Source organism: Trachinotus anak, unplaced genomic scaffold, assembly GCF_046630095.1.
Source record: "Trachinotus anak isolate AG129_WGS33_773 ecotype Australia unplaced genomic scaffold, CSIRO_AGI_Tana_v1 ptg000013l, whole genome shotgun sequence".
Taxonomy (NCBI): Eukaryota; Metazoa; Chordata; class Actinopteri; order Carangiformes; family Carangidae; genus Trachinotus; species Trachinotus anak.
This window is the reverse complement of record NW_027273864.1, coordinates 20,006,193-20,023,038: the sequence shown is the minus strand read 5'-3', so window position 1 is coordinate 20,023,038 and position 16,846 is coordinate 20,006,193. Positions and strand designations below refer to the sequence as shown.

General features: G+C 38.3%; 1 protein-coding gene across 4 annotated transcripts in view; it reads left to right on the top strand.

The window, feature by feature from the left end:
* Positions 1 to 16,846, top strand: part of poc1a (POC1 centriolar protein A) — a 51,308-nt gene that overhangs the window by 24,630 nt on the left and 9,832 nt on the right. For 2 of the 4 annotated variants that reach the window (XM_071494129.1, XM_071494128.1), the window contains 2 exons: positions 3,929 to 4,195; positions 14,030 to 15,861. In XM_071494129.1, the coding sequence (XP_071350230.1) occupies positions 3,929 to 4,195; positions 14,030 to 14,140 (378 nt within the window). In that variant the 3' untranslated portion in view covers positions 14,141 to 15,861. Of the gene's footprint in view, positions 1 to 3,928; positions 4,196 to 14,029; positions 15,862 to 16,846 lie in introns of those variants that run through there. The other 2 variants (XR_011693175.1, XM_071494130.1) reach the window with 2 other exon arrangements.

The following is a 16,846-nucleotide window of genomic DNA, read 5'->3' as shown; positions in this document are numbered from 1 at the left end:
TACAACCACCAGCAGAAGATCAGAACAGTAAATTAGAGAGGCAGAGAAAAAAATGTACAGATACTGTGCTTTTTGTTTTTATTTATGAGGTTCACAAGCTAATTACAATGTAGAATGTTTCACCTGGAGCTTCTGCACAATACCTGATGATGATGTAGCTCATACTTTGAATATATTTATTTTGTATGTTTCAGTGAAATCGTTTGTGACAATATGACAATATTTTGATATTGTGACTTCACATTTCTCACTTATTTGTTCAAGCCTGAGATGCAGACTGAAAAATTCAAAGAGGAAAATATCAATGTCATCATCATTTTCTTTTGTGAACAGTGGTAGTGAAAGAAAATTCACTCCATGCCGCCATCATAACACAATGGCTAATTAACGTACTTGTCAAATCATCAACATTTGAACATTCTGTTCAAAGATTACTCTACTTTGTTTACTTAATCTAAAAAATACTTTTTGACTATTCTAAAATATAAAGCATTTTAGCTTGGTGAATAATTGTAATAAAGGGCATGAGGTGAAAAGGTGATCTAGTTATATTACTATAATAATGGCAATGTCAGGTTTGAAGATGTGAGAGAAAGCTACAATGAGGATTGGAGAAGGTGTCTTTTCTCGGCACATGCAGTATCCTTCAGTTTACAAACACACAGATACATACAGACACACAAGCACTCATACTAAAAATTCAGAGAGAATTCCCAGGAAATATGGGATCTCAGAGCCTGGTAACACAGTTGTGACACTGGTGACAGTGACAGCCACATAAACTGGTGTGCACAATGTCACAGGTACATTTTGATTTTGGCCAAAAACAAAGTAATTGGATAGTTTCTCTCCTCTACATTGGAATTAACTACTGCACTATGTAGTGCACTGAGACCATATTGAGTGCTGAACCAACTGTGTAATAACAAGTTGGCAGCAACATATTTAAGGGCAGTGAGTTTCTCTTCTGCTATTTACTGGGATCTTGTTTTTTACATATTACTTCATTCAATATCCAAGGCCTACAATTTTGCACTTTGTATCATTTGTTCATTTTTGGCAAAATTTTTAATGAGACATGTGGCATAAAGTTATTTTGATGAAATATCAAAATGTTAAGCTTAGATCTGGTTGTTTTTTCACAAATTATTACTTTGAGGACCATTGGAAATTTGAAAATCTGAGGATACTCTCTGTTTTTACAGTAATACAGTAATAAATGGTTTAATTTTTGCCTGTCAAACCCATTGGTGGGTTTTGGGGTTCAGAGGGTAAAATAGTTTCAGTCAAGGAATGTCACAATTAGTGAAATGGCTTTCCATGAAACATATGTTTTCTGTTTCTGTAATATGGCCTATCAAGGAACATGTTATAGTGCACTGTACATGACACGGCCCCTTTGATTGTGGCAGGATGTATTACCTCTGTCTGTGGACAATTTGTCGAGCCAGGCGACAGCTGATAACTCTGCTCATCTGGCTTCATTTAGGAAGGGCACAGTTTGACACTGCAGTCTTGAACATGTTTAGCTGAGTGTGAATAGATTTCCTGTTGTGCAGTGATGAGTAAAACAGTTGTTGTCTCCCTTGCTGAGATGCAGAAGAGATGTTGTCTTGGAGCAGATGCACACACACACACCCACTAGTCCTCACAACCAGACAGAGGTCTGCAGAGACAGACAGAAATATGGAGAAACCTATAGATGTGCGCACACAGTTTTTAGTCACATAGACATGGCAATGGAGAAATGTGGTCACTAACCTTCATGTGTTTATGTCTCATTGAATTAATCACAACACAGGCAGACTGAGTGGCGGTGTGTGTGAGTGTGAGAAAGAGAGAGTCAACAGCTTCCCTCTTTTGACTCCATATACTCTCTGAAGTCAGTGTAACAGGTTCCTTTACTGAAACAAAATCCATTCAAGCAAAGTGAATGTTAATTGGTTTCCATCTGAAGCACACATTTTAAGTTCTAACATTATTTAGCAAAATAATTCAGAATCAGGCCCAGCCTCTCAAATGTGAATCTTCTGTTTCTTATGTTTTTGTTTTGTAATCCATATTTTCTGATAAAATGACAAAATGCATAATAATTTGATGAAAGGTTATTTCTTTGACTTTGTACACATATGTTCTTCATAATGCTGGCAATAGTTATTTTTTACATGTAATCTAATGAATCTAATGAGTAGTTGTACATTTCTAGTTATAGAAAATTATACATCTGTATTTATTGTTAAATTGTTATTGGTCAAGTCACAACCCTCTAAAACCAAATGACTATGTTACCAGACCTAGATTGGAACTTGATAGAATGCATCGAACTTGGAACAGATTCCACATTTAATTCACCCCTGAACATTTACGCTCAATAAAAATCATTAAGAGTTTTGTGTGAAATATGTGCAGCAAGAGTTGGTGGTAAGTGCTCAGAAAAACATTTGAGTCACAAATGTTTGTGGTATCACCCACACATTCAGCCCATAAAAAGAGCCTGATGAAGTTCTGAGCAAAGTGTGTTGCTCATACAATGATATAAAAAGACATTTGCTGATAAATATGTTATGGGTTGAGTAAGTTTCAATTCTGTTGTCTGGAGATCTAATATTACAACAGTTATACAACTATAACTATGTCACACTAATACAAGGTGATGACCCCTCAGAAAGCAAGTGTACAGTTCATAAATTATTTAATTTAGCACTTTGTTCTGTCTTGGTGAAGAAGACCAGATTATTTATTTTCAGTATTTAAGAGTTGCTTGGCACTGATTCTGAAGGTTTTCCTCAGAAATAAATAGCAACCTTGATTCACTGTTTCAGTCATCTCCCTTTGGAGAGTACACTTATAGAACATCAAAAATATAGGCGTCAATAGTGTTACACATTTCAGTGTTCCTGAAAGGAGTATCACACTTTGATTGTAAAAGTTTGGGCATTCTACTAAGTCAGTCCTTTGGCAGATATCACAGCTTGCAAACACTCTTAACTGGCGACACACACTCTTAACACACAGTCTTTCTGTTCTTGATTTGTTCATTTTCACCCACTCTTCCTTGGTAATCACTTCAAGTGGTGAGATATTTTTAGGCTGTTTGCACACACAGCATGTTTAAGATCTACCCACAGATTTTTGTTCAAGTCAGGGGACTGTGAGGGCCGCTTCAGCTTGTGTTTCTTCAGTTAGTTCACAATGGATTTTGAGGTTTGCTTCGGAACATTGTCTTGTTGTAGAGGGCAGCCCCCTTTCAGTTTCAGTTTCTTGACTGACTGCAGGATATTTGGTGAAATCTATTCTTTATAGGCTGCAATGTTTGATGTACCACTGGCTGCCACAAGACACCAAAGCAGAATATTCCAACCCCCCCATGATTAACAGTCGACTTCTTTGCTTTCATGTGCTTTGGCACATGCCACAATAATTTTTATTCTGTTTTTGGAAGTCAATGAAATAAAAAGTAACAGTGCATCCTAATTTGGAGAAAGTTTTATTTTAACTTGTGTTTGCTGCAGGGATTATATTTACTTCTTTTCACTTCAAAAATCAACAAAATATGTAATATGTCAAGGGTTGGCAAACTTTTTCACAAAACTCAATGTTATTTTTTGGGCATTTGTAAGCCTTTATGTATAGGATAATGGACAGTGACTGGAATTGGGACAGAGAGTAGCAGAATGACATGTTGCAAAGAGTCCGACTGCCCGGAGTCAAACCGGGTACACGCCTGCTAAGAACATTTGCTCCCACATGATATGCGCCCTAACCATTCGGCTATTGGGTCCCCCCCACACAACTCTATGTCAGTGACTCATCCCTCTACACCCCTCCAAGCAGAGGTTCTTGTATCAATACCATATTGTATGTAAAACACATCAGACACCATCTGATTTTTTAACAGCTCTTCACCCTCCTTTCTCTCTGTTTTCAGACCTCTGACCCGTCAGAACATTTTAACAGACAGGACTCACAAACCGCTGCCTACACTCAGAGCAGCAGTCGCAGTGGCAGCCACAGTAGAGCGACTCATTCCCACACCTACAAAAACCCCAGCACCAGTTCCTCCACCACCCGTCAGACACAGACCCAGGGTTTACCGCAGCATTCATCCCAGTCCCACACTTCAGATGGAGGCGTCCCCCCTGGTCTGGCCAGCACCCTGGAACACATCATAGGTCAACTGGATATTCTCACTCAGGTGAGCAGAAGATGTGCTAATCTTTCATGACTAACAGCATGCACTGTACTTTGCCTTTGCCTCCCACTCACACTGTTCAGAACAAAAGCTTCCTTTACTTTTCAACCTGTGGGCCAGAGATGGTTTCAGCAACACAGACACAAAAAAAAAAAAGAACAACCTTTTCCGTGGTGTTTAGTACTGTTTGGCATTAGACCGGCGCACTGACTCTGCATAAGTGTATGTTTCTGCAATACATTTTACTCCTCATATCTATAGTTACATTTCATTATTTTATTAGCAACCATTCTGAACAGATATCATATTGAAGTCTGTAGATCATCTTGAGTAACCTGGGACAACATTTCAGGAATAGCTATAATGCAATAAACATTTAGAAACATAATTTTAAAGGTTCTATGTGTAACATTCAGAAAATCCTTGTTATTAATGACAACGGTGGCCGTTGAATGAACTGCAGGGTTAGCATACGCTTGCTCTTGGTACTCACAAGTGAGTATCCTGGTCATCAGCCAATACAATGATGTGATGGTGACTGGGGAAGAAATGCAGTCCTATATGCCCCTTGGAGGTTGCCAATGTAAGGATTACAGTCTCATGTGCACCCTGAATGAAAGACACGCAGACACAGTAAAGAGGCTGACAGGGACAGTAAAAACTTATCCCAGTAATCTCACTGGCCATTCTGACTACACAAGAGTGAACATGACCAGCACCCTGTTGATAGATATTACTATAGTGTGTCTATAAACTCTTATTCAGATTATATTTGACTCTCCAATGCTGGTGCATGTAGGTCTTGCTAATCTTCTGTATGTGAAAGTATATATCCACACAAAGTATGTTGGCTGTGCTTGGTTTAGGCTCTACTCTCAAAGTGAGTGTGTTCATGGCTGGTGAAGGCCAGACGCAGTTTGAAGCCAGACCAAACCAGAGCCTGCAGGACTAAAAATAGGCCTTTGAACAAAAAACAGTTTAGACCTTAAGGTCTGCTTCTTATCAGTTTATGTCCTTTTTTGTGTGTGTTTTGTGCTTTTGTTTAGCTTGATAGATGTGATCACTGATAGATATGGAGAGACGAATAAATGTTGTAGGTTACAGCAAAACATTTGAGGCTCTGCTGCTGGCACATCAAATGTAAAAAACACACGGAAAATTGAATTTACAACGTAAGCCTTTAGCTGACTCACCTGTCCAGTATGAAATTAAATGACCTGCAACTTCTATTGATTAGTGTTGCAAATGTTAAGTACAGTGGATGTACTGCATGTTTTTCTTGTTATTCTGATTTTTATTTTTACAACCAAGCTGCAATTACAGCTCAGTGCAAGGTGCTCCTAACTCCTAACTCCTATCTCCTGTCTCCTATTCATTTGCTGTGAATTAAACTCAAAACTTTCTGCAGATGATTAAAACCCATAATCCCCCTAGTTCCATGTAAGATTTTTATTGTAAAACATGTGCAGCTGTGTCACATAGTGGAAAGAACTGGCCATTTATTTTATACTAGGTGCATTCCTGGTATAATCACATGAACTATTATTTTTAATCCCATTGTAATGTAGGGTTTAATTAAAATTGTTTATTTACATTATTTACCATTATCATGTAATTGCAGCGCATTTTGTTCAAGTATTCATTTGAGCTTGTTAAAAGAATCACCAAATAATGACTCACCAGATGTGTAATGTTTTGCCAGAAACAGTTCTCAGATGTCTAATCTTAGGGCAACATCTAAGATCCAGTGTTTGCCAACCACTTCTTGCACTGTTCTTTGTTCTGTATTGAGTTGTGGACATTTGCATTTTAAAAGTAGAGTGCTGTATGTTCATTCAAAACTTAATTCAATTTTAAGTTATACCAGTTACACCAATACACATTTAAGGTGGCACTGAACTAAGGAAAATGATTGCAGTGCAGAAAAGAAACAGTTGAGAGGAAAAAGAGCAACCTGAGGAGACAAAGAGTAAGCTTAGGAGGAAGGAAGAGAAGTGTGTGTTTTGCAGGGTTTTAGTTGGAAGTTGTGAATGTGTCCTAAGAAATATACATCATTGATACATGAGCACTGGAAGCACCACACCTGCTAGTAAGTGTACATGTTTAATGACTGTGCAGAGATGCAGAAACGCTTCTTGTATGTGTGTGTGTTTCAGTCAGTGTGTTTTTTTTTTTTTTTTTTTCTTTCTCTCTTGATCAAGCTGCAATCCAGCATGTGGGAGCATTTAATATTGGCCCTGGGCAGCCAAGCAGCTAGCTAAACCCTCCCAGAGTAGTGGTGCCAGCTTCTTCCTTTCAAGCCCGCTGTACCCCAACCCTGATCCCAGATGGACTGTCTGCATCTGGTTTTATCCGTCAGGTCTTTTATTGTTAGGTTGCATTCTTGGAATCATAGGTGACGTCTTTTCTAAATGAGGTCAATAGGCTGAGATAACTGTTAGGAAATTGGTGGCTTCTGCATTAACTTTTCTGTATATATAGTATAAATAGAAATTTCTGACACCTGTAGCAATCGTTAATCTCAAGGCTTTTGTGGTAAAAGGATTGTTCTTCCTGTGAAATTTTGTAATGACTTCCAGTTGTGTCAGACTAGTAAGTGACATTATAGTTATATCTTATCCGATATGTAACTTTTTTTTACTGAGTTTTTTTACCAAAGACACTGTGTTTCAGACTTGAGTAAATAACTGATATTTAAACCCATAAAACATGGGGCCTTATTTTAATCACACAACTGCAAGTACAGAACAGTAGGTCTTGGGCATACCGGCTATGTTCACCAATAAAGGCAGAGAAGACGACGACTACTAGCTGCTTAAAATGGTTGTAAACATAACATTTAAAAATTGTACAGGATTGGACATACTTTTTCACACCTACAACATAGCACTGGCATCTGATTTGCTGCTCCATATACAGCTTGCAGATGATGGTTTCTATTGAACACAGTATAGTTTGGATCTATGCTATTTTAATATGATCTGCATTATGTTATGAGAGACAGCACTCATTCAGACCACCACAACTTTAAATGGTTATGTAATATTGTAAAAGGAAACAGTGGTATGTGAAGAACAGAACTGGCTGCATATTGCAGAGGCCTTACATGTTTAATCCTAAAATACAGACTGCGTAAAACACACAAATGCTGCTCACTCTAAGTATTTATATTTGTCAGACAGGCTCAACCCAGCAGTTTACCTCCATACTCTTTTTGTATTGCACAAGGTGTGACTACAGAACAAGTGAACACTCTTGTTCTAATTTCTGTTCAACTTTGGCTAATATGAAGTCTTAAATTACTGCTGCCCATCCCCTGGGAATTAGGCTGACTGAGTAACATTATTTATTTCTTCACTATATTCCTGCTCCATTTATAAGTCTTTTCCGCAGCATTATTTTTCACTATTACAGCTCTTTGTAACTCTAATAGTCGAGGAGACTGAGAGGGAAGGTGATGAATTATTCAACATTAGACTGAATCTTCCAAAGCCTCAGTTTGCTGTGTTAGCTGCTTTTCACTTGTCTACCCACCCCCCCACCACCCCCCAATCCTCAGCCCCATACCCATTTTGTTTCGTCTCCCTCTGTCTTATAATTCATCGCTCTTACATGTCCTCTCACACTGAGCCTGCAGTCCCCACACTTATCCCCTTCTTCCACACTCTCCCTCTTAATTATGAAAATTCTTAAATGAAGAATTGCCCTCAGTTTCATTTACTAATTCAAGTGAAGTGGCATCCTCTGTTCCTCAATAGACTATTTAATATTAGTTCACTAAAGCAATTCTCCCAAACTACCAGAGTATCCAAGCACAAATAAACCATTTCTGTTTCATCTAAGTGAGTGTGTCACAATAGATATGATGGATTCAGAGTAGTCTGCTGAGTTCAAATTCCTGTAAGTGGAGTTGCAGGACACATAAGCAGAAAGTGAAAGAAACATCTGTTGGTACATTACAACACAACTGTTTCTCAGAAGATTTGTAACCAGTTTCTGTGGTTAAAGTGTAGGTTCTGGATTTTTAGAACCACGAAACTGGTCATTGCTTTTTCTCTGACTTTAAGAAACCGGAAGAAGCCTCTGATCGGTGGGTTTATAGTATTGCTCTGGGAGGATGAAACCATTTCTTCTAAAATGGCTCCCAGGTCACTTGATTTACTTTCTATCTGACCTGTAATGAAAGAAAAAGAAAGAAAGAAGATTCCTAAATTACCACAATCCTGTAAAATATAATAATTTAAAGTACCAACAAGGCGTTGATCATATGGTAAATACTAGCATAATAGCTCATGAAAGTCTAAAATCCTGTCTGTCTTAATATTAATATTTTCTGATCTATTAACAACTTGTGAAAAATATGCAAAGGAGAGGCTAGGCCAATATTTGTTTATTTCAGATATGTTGGTACACATATATATTTTGGCTGAAAAGCAACAAACTGCAGTACAGAAATCCCAAAGATAGGATAAAAAATAATCAGCAACTATTTAAGTTATCAATAATTTAAGCAAGTATATAAAAAAAAATTTAAAAAACTATGGCAGCGAGTGGCAATTAATCGGTTCTATCCCTTCTGTCCTCAACAGAAAGAAGCAGTCAAATCAGCCAAACTTTAACCTGCAAGCAGCAAAGACAAAGCCGAGCAAAGTCATGAATATGTGACAGGTCACCACCACTTCACAATCTGTACAGCCCGTCAGATTTTGGTTAATACTGGCCCCTAGAGCATGCACACCAGTTTTGGTGAAATTCTGTCCACTGGTTTTTCAAAAACAAATTTTGTAATGGCCCCAATCCCAATCACAGCGTGATGATATTTACCAAGATTTATGATGATTGGAAAAAACGGTGAATGATTTATGACCGATATGCGCTAAGACCCACCTTTCACAATGATATTTTGGTTTATTTTCGGCCAATTTTTTTACCACTGATTTTGCTCATTTGTGATAGAGTTTGTATCTTTGTGGCTACCATTAGCATGTTAACGCTAGGCTAAGGTGTTAACTGATGCCTGGCTTTTTATCAGCTGTCTGCCAGTTTAATGGATTTTAGTCTAGTTTCAGATATTAACACTGTTAATATGTTTTTTTGTAAGCTTTTGTTTTTTCCATTAGTTTTTCCCCAATTCCACAATGATTATCAGTTTAATAATGGCATACTCAGTAACTCCTATCAGTTAGCTAGATGTAGAAAAAAGAACTGCCATTGCCACCTATCACCCGCACCAGTTTGTTGACTGTTGTTGTGGGGATCATACCAAAGCTGTGAGACTTTGTAACAGAGGCCAGTAATGCTCAGGGCGATGGAGAGTATAATGTGTTTGTAAGAGAAAAGAAAAACAGCTCACTCTATTTTTAGGAGCATAAAGATTTGGTTTCTACTCCAGATGAAAACTATAGGCCCATATAATGTTGCTGCTGCCTGGGGACACGTGCAGAATCGCACACACACACCAACACCAAAGCTGGCTGAGCTTAGGACTGGGTAGCCATATCAGGTTGGTAAGATAAACAGGGTAGTATTGATCTAGAAAACGGAGACAGGCGGGGAGAAGGAGAGAAAGAGGAAATATAAGCCCTTTCTCTCCCATGATGCATGAAATAGCAGGAGATGTTATCTAGCTTGATGACCCAAAAGAAAACACCACTCGCCCACACACTGTTGAACTCATTGGCATGTGATGTGTATGTTGGACTATGAGATTATATGAAAGATTCAACAATCTTTTTCATTTGCATATGCACTAAACAATGGGGTGAATGATGACTTTAAAATACAAGCTCTGTAGTGTTTACATTTTTAAAAGTCATTTCTAATAACCAGAGTTTACATGATTTGCGTGATAATCAATAGCAAACCGAAGTCAAAGCAGAACGTCTGGGTTCAGGACCAGAACTAACAAAATCTCTTTCAAAGTCCTACTGACATTTATAGCCAGACTAATTGAACAAAGGAATAAAGCCTTTCCCAATAGTATGTGGTGTGGCTCACTTCATATGTTTAAATTATTTTTTTTTAAAAAACTGTTTATTTTTCAGATTTCAGTTTTTTACCTCCCTCTAATGAACACCATTTCAGATAATCCCTTGATGTTCACAGGCTAAACATGACAGATTGACAGATGTGGCGAGTCCATGAGCAAGTCGTGGGTTGTTCAATTGAAATTGATAAAATTACTTTAGGAGAGTGGGTTGATGAGTTTTACAGATATGGACAAAACCAAGTTACAATGACGTTGAGTGCCCACACTACTGCTCTTGTAAATTTTCTGTGCTCTCAAAATAAAATCACAAAGGTTTCAACTTTGAAGTAAATATTCTAGTAAATGCTTCAGTGGATGGTGATTTGTCGCAGAACATGGAGAGTAAACCCCAGGAACGCGTGTCATTTTTGAAGCTAGACTAATGAAAGAAATGCTCATGAAGAGACAGAACAGAGGCTGGACCAGACTTGACATAATGACTGGTGTTTCTGGTGTGGATGAATTTGGTGCAACAACCAAATTACACATGTACTGTAAATGTTAAAATGAAATTGAATGATGGCTGTGTTCATAATTATGATTTGGGTAAAATACCAATGACACTGTAAGAGGACTATTCCTTATTTGATCTGAGTATTGAGTGTTTGTTTGTCCATCCAACCCCCGTCTATACTTTTCTTGCTTTTAACTCTTTTGTCCTCTCTTGCGTTTATGCTCTCGCTTCACTTCTGTATTTTACTTTGTCTCTTGCTCAGTCTTTCCAAATGATCAAACATATGGAATTAAAGGTTCCAGGGCTACCATCACATAGAAGTCAGTTATCGATTCATCCACATGCACGGAGACGACATAAACATATGCTTTGGTCTTCAGTTCATCATAGAATAGATATTTAGAGATTCTGCAGGACATTGTTAATCTGTGGAGGGAGAATAATACTTGAGAAAAATGGTAGATTTTTTTTTCATTTATTCAGTTAATCAAGTAGTCTTAAGACTCGTATATCACATCACTATGAACAGTGTTCTGATTGTATCAAGTGACGTGATCATGAAAGAGAGACATTCCTGGAACAGAAATGAAACAAGAGATAGCGAGAAAGTGGACCATCAAGATCATATTATATGAGGTACATATCATATAATAGTTTTGAGTTACCTACTATATAGTTTTAATGAATCAACCCATTGTCGGGTTATCTTTCAATGAAACAGTTTACACCTGAAAGCTTGTGAGAGATAACCTCTTCTGTGGTAAACCAAAGTAGTTTGTTTTTCATGTCTGTCCATCTCTCCATCAGAGCTAATGTCTCATACACAGCTGGTTATATTTTGATAAATGCTCAGGGAGTGACTCATCTCTGTACTGCTTTCTAGCAATTTCAAAATTACACTCACTGGCACAAAAAGAGAAATAAAATTACAGGTCAAGACATGTTAACATATCTTCCTCTCACTGACCTAAATCTAGAGAGTCTCATCTGTCAGGGTGTTTACTGTTTGATTGTTCCTGCCTGAAACCAAATTTTTGTTGCCAAGCGCGACTATCCAAAACTGCTCACTAGCCGGGGCTGTATCACCAGGCAACATTAGCTCAGTAAACAGTAATGTCAGACATGCAGAGGGAACTGTTGCCACCATCGGGAAGAAGACTCATTCATATTACTGTCATCTTTTTGCAAACTGAGTTTTCTAATAACTGTTTCCCAGAACTCAGTTTGTCATCATCACAAAGACATTTATCTTTTTGCATTCAGCTTAAAGGTCTTTTGACCCTTTGTCGCTCATTTTCACATTTATCTATTACCGTCTAAAAAAAGTAGATTACAAGAAGTTTTTTCATCCAAGCCAAACAGAAATCAGTGAATCATCACTTTAGACCCATGTCCTTGTGCCTCTAATGTTAGCTACATGAATATAGTTACAAGCCAATGTAGGTTTATCTGTAAAGGACATTCATAGTGCTTTACATAAGGATTTAAAAATAAAATCAGTTTAAGTAGAGTATAATACATCCAGACAAAAAAACTATTCTCTTTTAATAAAAGAAATAAAAGGGCAATAGAGGAAATAAATCAAATAATCATAGAGCCAAGAAAACCAGACTTATTAGATTTGAAAGTGACTTATGGTGGCGTGCTTTTTTTAGTTTAATAATTTGCATGATCATCAAATTATTATGGGAACATATCACTCTTTAACCAAGATTCCAGGGATTTCTCATTATCATTAAGTGACATTTAATGTTTTTTCCTATTTGTTACATTATGTGGTAATCGTGGAATAACAATTACTTTTAAAAATACATGTTTACAGTGGAAAAAAAACATAGTACCAATTACAGAGAATAGTTTGATCCTCTGCTTTTCAGTATATTCCCTCACCAGTTTCATGTCCAAGTGTATGAACGTCTTTATAGGACTGACCTGATGTTGTCACCGCTCCAGCGGCAGTGAAGCGAGCAGCCATAACAGCACATTGCTTCAGCGATTTGGGAAACAGGAAGATTGTTCTTAGTTTTTTTAGATGCAAGGTTTTGTGCGATCTTCTGCACTCGATGCTTCATCTGTTGAATGCTGCTCTACAATCAACCCTAAAGCTATGTGTATTATATTTAGCCACTTGTTGAATCATCTGCTTAATTTTCACTGTAAAACTTTACTCTGAGTTACCCCTATTTAGCATTATTAGCCAGATATAAAAATTGTATCCATCTGTGTTAATAGCTGTTCAAGATTGGACTGTATCTATAAGTGTTGCATGGAAATGTTAATGAAGTTTGAAGAAGTTTTTTTATTTTTATTTTTGGTGTATATGATGTTCTTAGTTATATGAATGCGCATTTGCACACCCACGCACTGAAAATCCAAGGATCCCACAGTTACTTTTTTCCTGGAAATGAGATCTGATTTTGACAAGAATTCCCGGGGAACAGCAGGGTCTGAATTCCTTGTATTCAAGCCTAGTTCACGGTACTACTGCCTGACTTCTTTTTGAATATCTAAGGAACTGACCTGTTTTATATTCTTCAAGCATATCAGAAATGTATTTTCACCCAAGGCCATTAAGTGATTTGTAAACTAGCAGCAGCATTTGAAAAATCTTTTTGAATAACTACTTACTATGTAGTAATGTGCTCAATCCTCCTGGTTGCTGAAGGCAATAACGTTATCTAGACATGAATCCTCTAATTCTTACTATTTGTTTCAAATGATTAAAGGCTGATTTAGTTATTCTCCTGATGTGGCTACTGAAGCTCCCACAGAATAAAAGGTAGAAAAGGAAGCTCTATCCTCAGTAATCTGTTCATTCAGACAGTGACACCACTGAAAATGACACCTGGAGGCCCTCTGATAAACAGACACATGGCACAATGCTCAAATGTACAACTACAAATATACAACAAACGCTGTCACTGTTGGAGGATGCTGAGAGGAAAAGTATGTTGCACTGTGATCTCACTACCCACACATGCCCGTCCTGTATCGGAAAGCGACTTTCTTGTATTCTTTGTGTGCGTAAGTGTGTTTATGCAAACGTGTGAGTGAGAGAACAAGAGAGAGTGCGTGCCAGACACAGAGACTCTGCTGTTTTCGGCTCAGGCAGCAGATCTCTCTGCGATAATCAGTTGGATTGTCTTGCACGCACAACATCTGTCTCAAACACACACAAGCTGCCTCTTTCACACACACAAACACAGCCATTATAAAGTCATTACTGTCAGGATGATGCTGTACAGCCCTCTCTAACATATTCTGTCTCTCCTATCCATCTCCTTCCTTCCCCCTGTCTTTCTCTGTCTTGTTCCTCTCCTCAACTGTCCCCCTCCTCTCTCCTTTTCTCATCCAGACGGTTTCGATCTTGGAGCAGCGGCTGACGCTGACAGAGGACAAACTCAAGGAGTGTTTAGAGAATCAGATGGAGATCGGTCTACATCTCCAGAGGCGAGAGGAGGCCTAAAGATGGCGGCATAAGAGAAAGGTTGAGCTGTGGTGTAAGGGCAGTGGGGTCACATCAGCACCAGAAACAGAAACTCACATCATTGCTGTTAGATCACTATAAAATGTGAGCTCTTACACACACAGTCGTGCATTCACACATATAGCAAAGACTATATGTATAACCATTTCCCTGACTGGACTTTAAATGCACCCTGAGCCTTACTGCTGATGTACTGTGTCTGGTGATTTTACAAAGAAAATCAGAAGTGAAGGAGGTGAATATTGGAGAAGTTGTTCCTCTACAACACTGCTGAGAGCGCAGTCCCCTTTCTGCTGACGAAGGACCTGCTGCTACTAGTCACCGCGTGCATGCGCGTGTGTGTACACAATGGCTGCCTGTACAAAAGTGTAGACACATGTAAGAGACTTTCATACTTGCCTATGCACTGCACATGATTGTTTTTCTATTTGTGTGTGTGTGTGCAGAATGACATCAGTAAAATGCTTTTTCATTTAAAAAGCAAATATACTGTATATAGTATACACAACCAAAATGTCTGTAGGGAACAGTCATCATTTTAGTTGCACTCAGGCCAATACATTAATTTTAAATTGGAGACAGACTCATTGAAAAACACTCATTGAAAGACCAAAGCCAACAATTAATTTATCCTAACAAGTACTATGGAGCCAAAGCCTAATTTATCTTTCCTCTGTGCCTTAGACCTCCAGTGTTGCCCAAAAACTTTTTAAAATATATCATTGAGCCACACTATTGCACTTGGTGACATGTTCATTCATTACAGGAGCACTGTAGGTTACTTTCAGTCGTTGCCACGTACATTGTCTTGCTCCAGTCAATACCAGAGACACAGAGATTTGATATACCAGATTGCTGTTACAGATTGGCCAGACTGACAGATCAGTGACGTAATCGATAAACAATAAATACCATTTCTTTGTCAGTGTTATTTTAAATATTCTGGTTACAGTTAACAGTTTTAATTCAGTCATGGCAGGCCACTGACAAGGTTTTTAGTGCAACAGCAGTCCCTGGACTCATGTTATATTATATGAAAATAGAGATTTTACACATAATAGAGATTTTAGATTTGGAAAAAGAGACCACTACATAAGTGCTTGGATCTGAGCTGATGAATCTGTATCAGGAGAGAAAAACTTGGATCAGTGCAACCCAAGTAAATACTCACTAGTGCAGGAAATATTAATTCAGGCCCGAAAATAATCCCCAACAAATTTTCTATTTACTTTACTTTGAGTAACTTTTGCTAAAAAAAATAGCTGCAGCACCCAAATGTGTTAGGGTTTTAGTGTTAATGTAGAAGACTACATAGGAAACCATAGACCTGTGACCTGTTGTTAAAGATTTTTGTCTTCAGTAGGAACAAATGGGCTCAGGGCCGAGTGCCAGGGTCAGGGTATGACAGTCCAAAGGTACTGAGAGTCTGTCTAATACATTGTTGGTTTTGGGATTTGTTGACAGTGAAATTATTAAGAGTAATGCCAGCATTATACTTTAAATTAGAATAATGGTGCTTTTTGTATTGGTAGTAAGTTGAATTTTTTTTTCTTTACACAGTGAGTGCAGAGCGCCTGGTTGTAATTACTGCAGTTTGAAAGATAAGCGTCTTCTTCCGTCCCTTTATATCCTGTGTCTGAAACTTTTTACACTGAAAGTAAGTTATTGTGTACCTTCTTAATAAAAGTTTTTCACTCTTATGTCTGACTTGAAATTAGTTGATAAAACCAGTTCCTCTTCCCCAATACTGAGCTTTGTTTGTGTATCGAGTTAAGGAAGGTTTGTTTTCATAATCATTGCCAAAACAGTGAGGTCACCACTTACCTTTAAGAGATTATTTTCTGCTCTGATAGGTCCACAGAGCCCAAGAAATCATGATTTTCCTGTCTTTAATTGTTCTCAGCAGAAACGTTAAGATCGTGAGATGTGAGCTTTGACATCCATTGAGTAATTTACAACCCTTTCTTTGCCAGATGATCAGTGAAGATTTATTACAAAAGCATGGGGGCGGCAGCTAAATATGCCTGCCCTGCTTGTGTCCAGAATCCTTATGTTTCACCCCCGAGTAATTTACGTAACCTGACCACTGATGCTGGATCGGTACTTTTATTTTTAGAAGCTTCAATGAAAATGAGCCCACGGCTACAGACGCATGCTGTAGCTTCTCAAGAAACAGAGACATTTGAGCCATAAAAGAGCCTCATTCATTGGAGTTTTATTATTTAACAAAGTGGTAATATGTTTACATACTTAAGTCATGAGTCATACTGAGTCCTATTGTGGAGGCCTTAGCCACTCTCAGAGAACAGTGTGGCGTCATTAAGAGGGTAAAAATATTAATGACTGTTTCTTTAAGACCCGGCTCAGGCTCCGCACTGATGGAAAAAGAAGAAAAACAAAACCGGAATTCTGGAGCTGTGCTGCCGGGCCCACGCTCTTCCTTCCTGTCTGGGGCCCGTGGACACACACACACACACACACACACACACAGTTAGACACACATGCCAGAGAAAACGGTTCCCTTTACTATGGGCCTCAACCAGACGGCCTGCCAGGAGCTCTAGTGGAGAAGAGGAGGGGCTGAAAGAGTGGGTTCAGTAACTGCTAAGCTCGACGACGTGCGTGTGTGCGCGTGCGCATGTGTGTGTGTTCATGTGCGCATGTGTTCTCATATGTCTGTTTTAG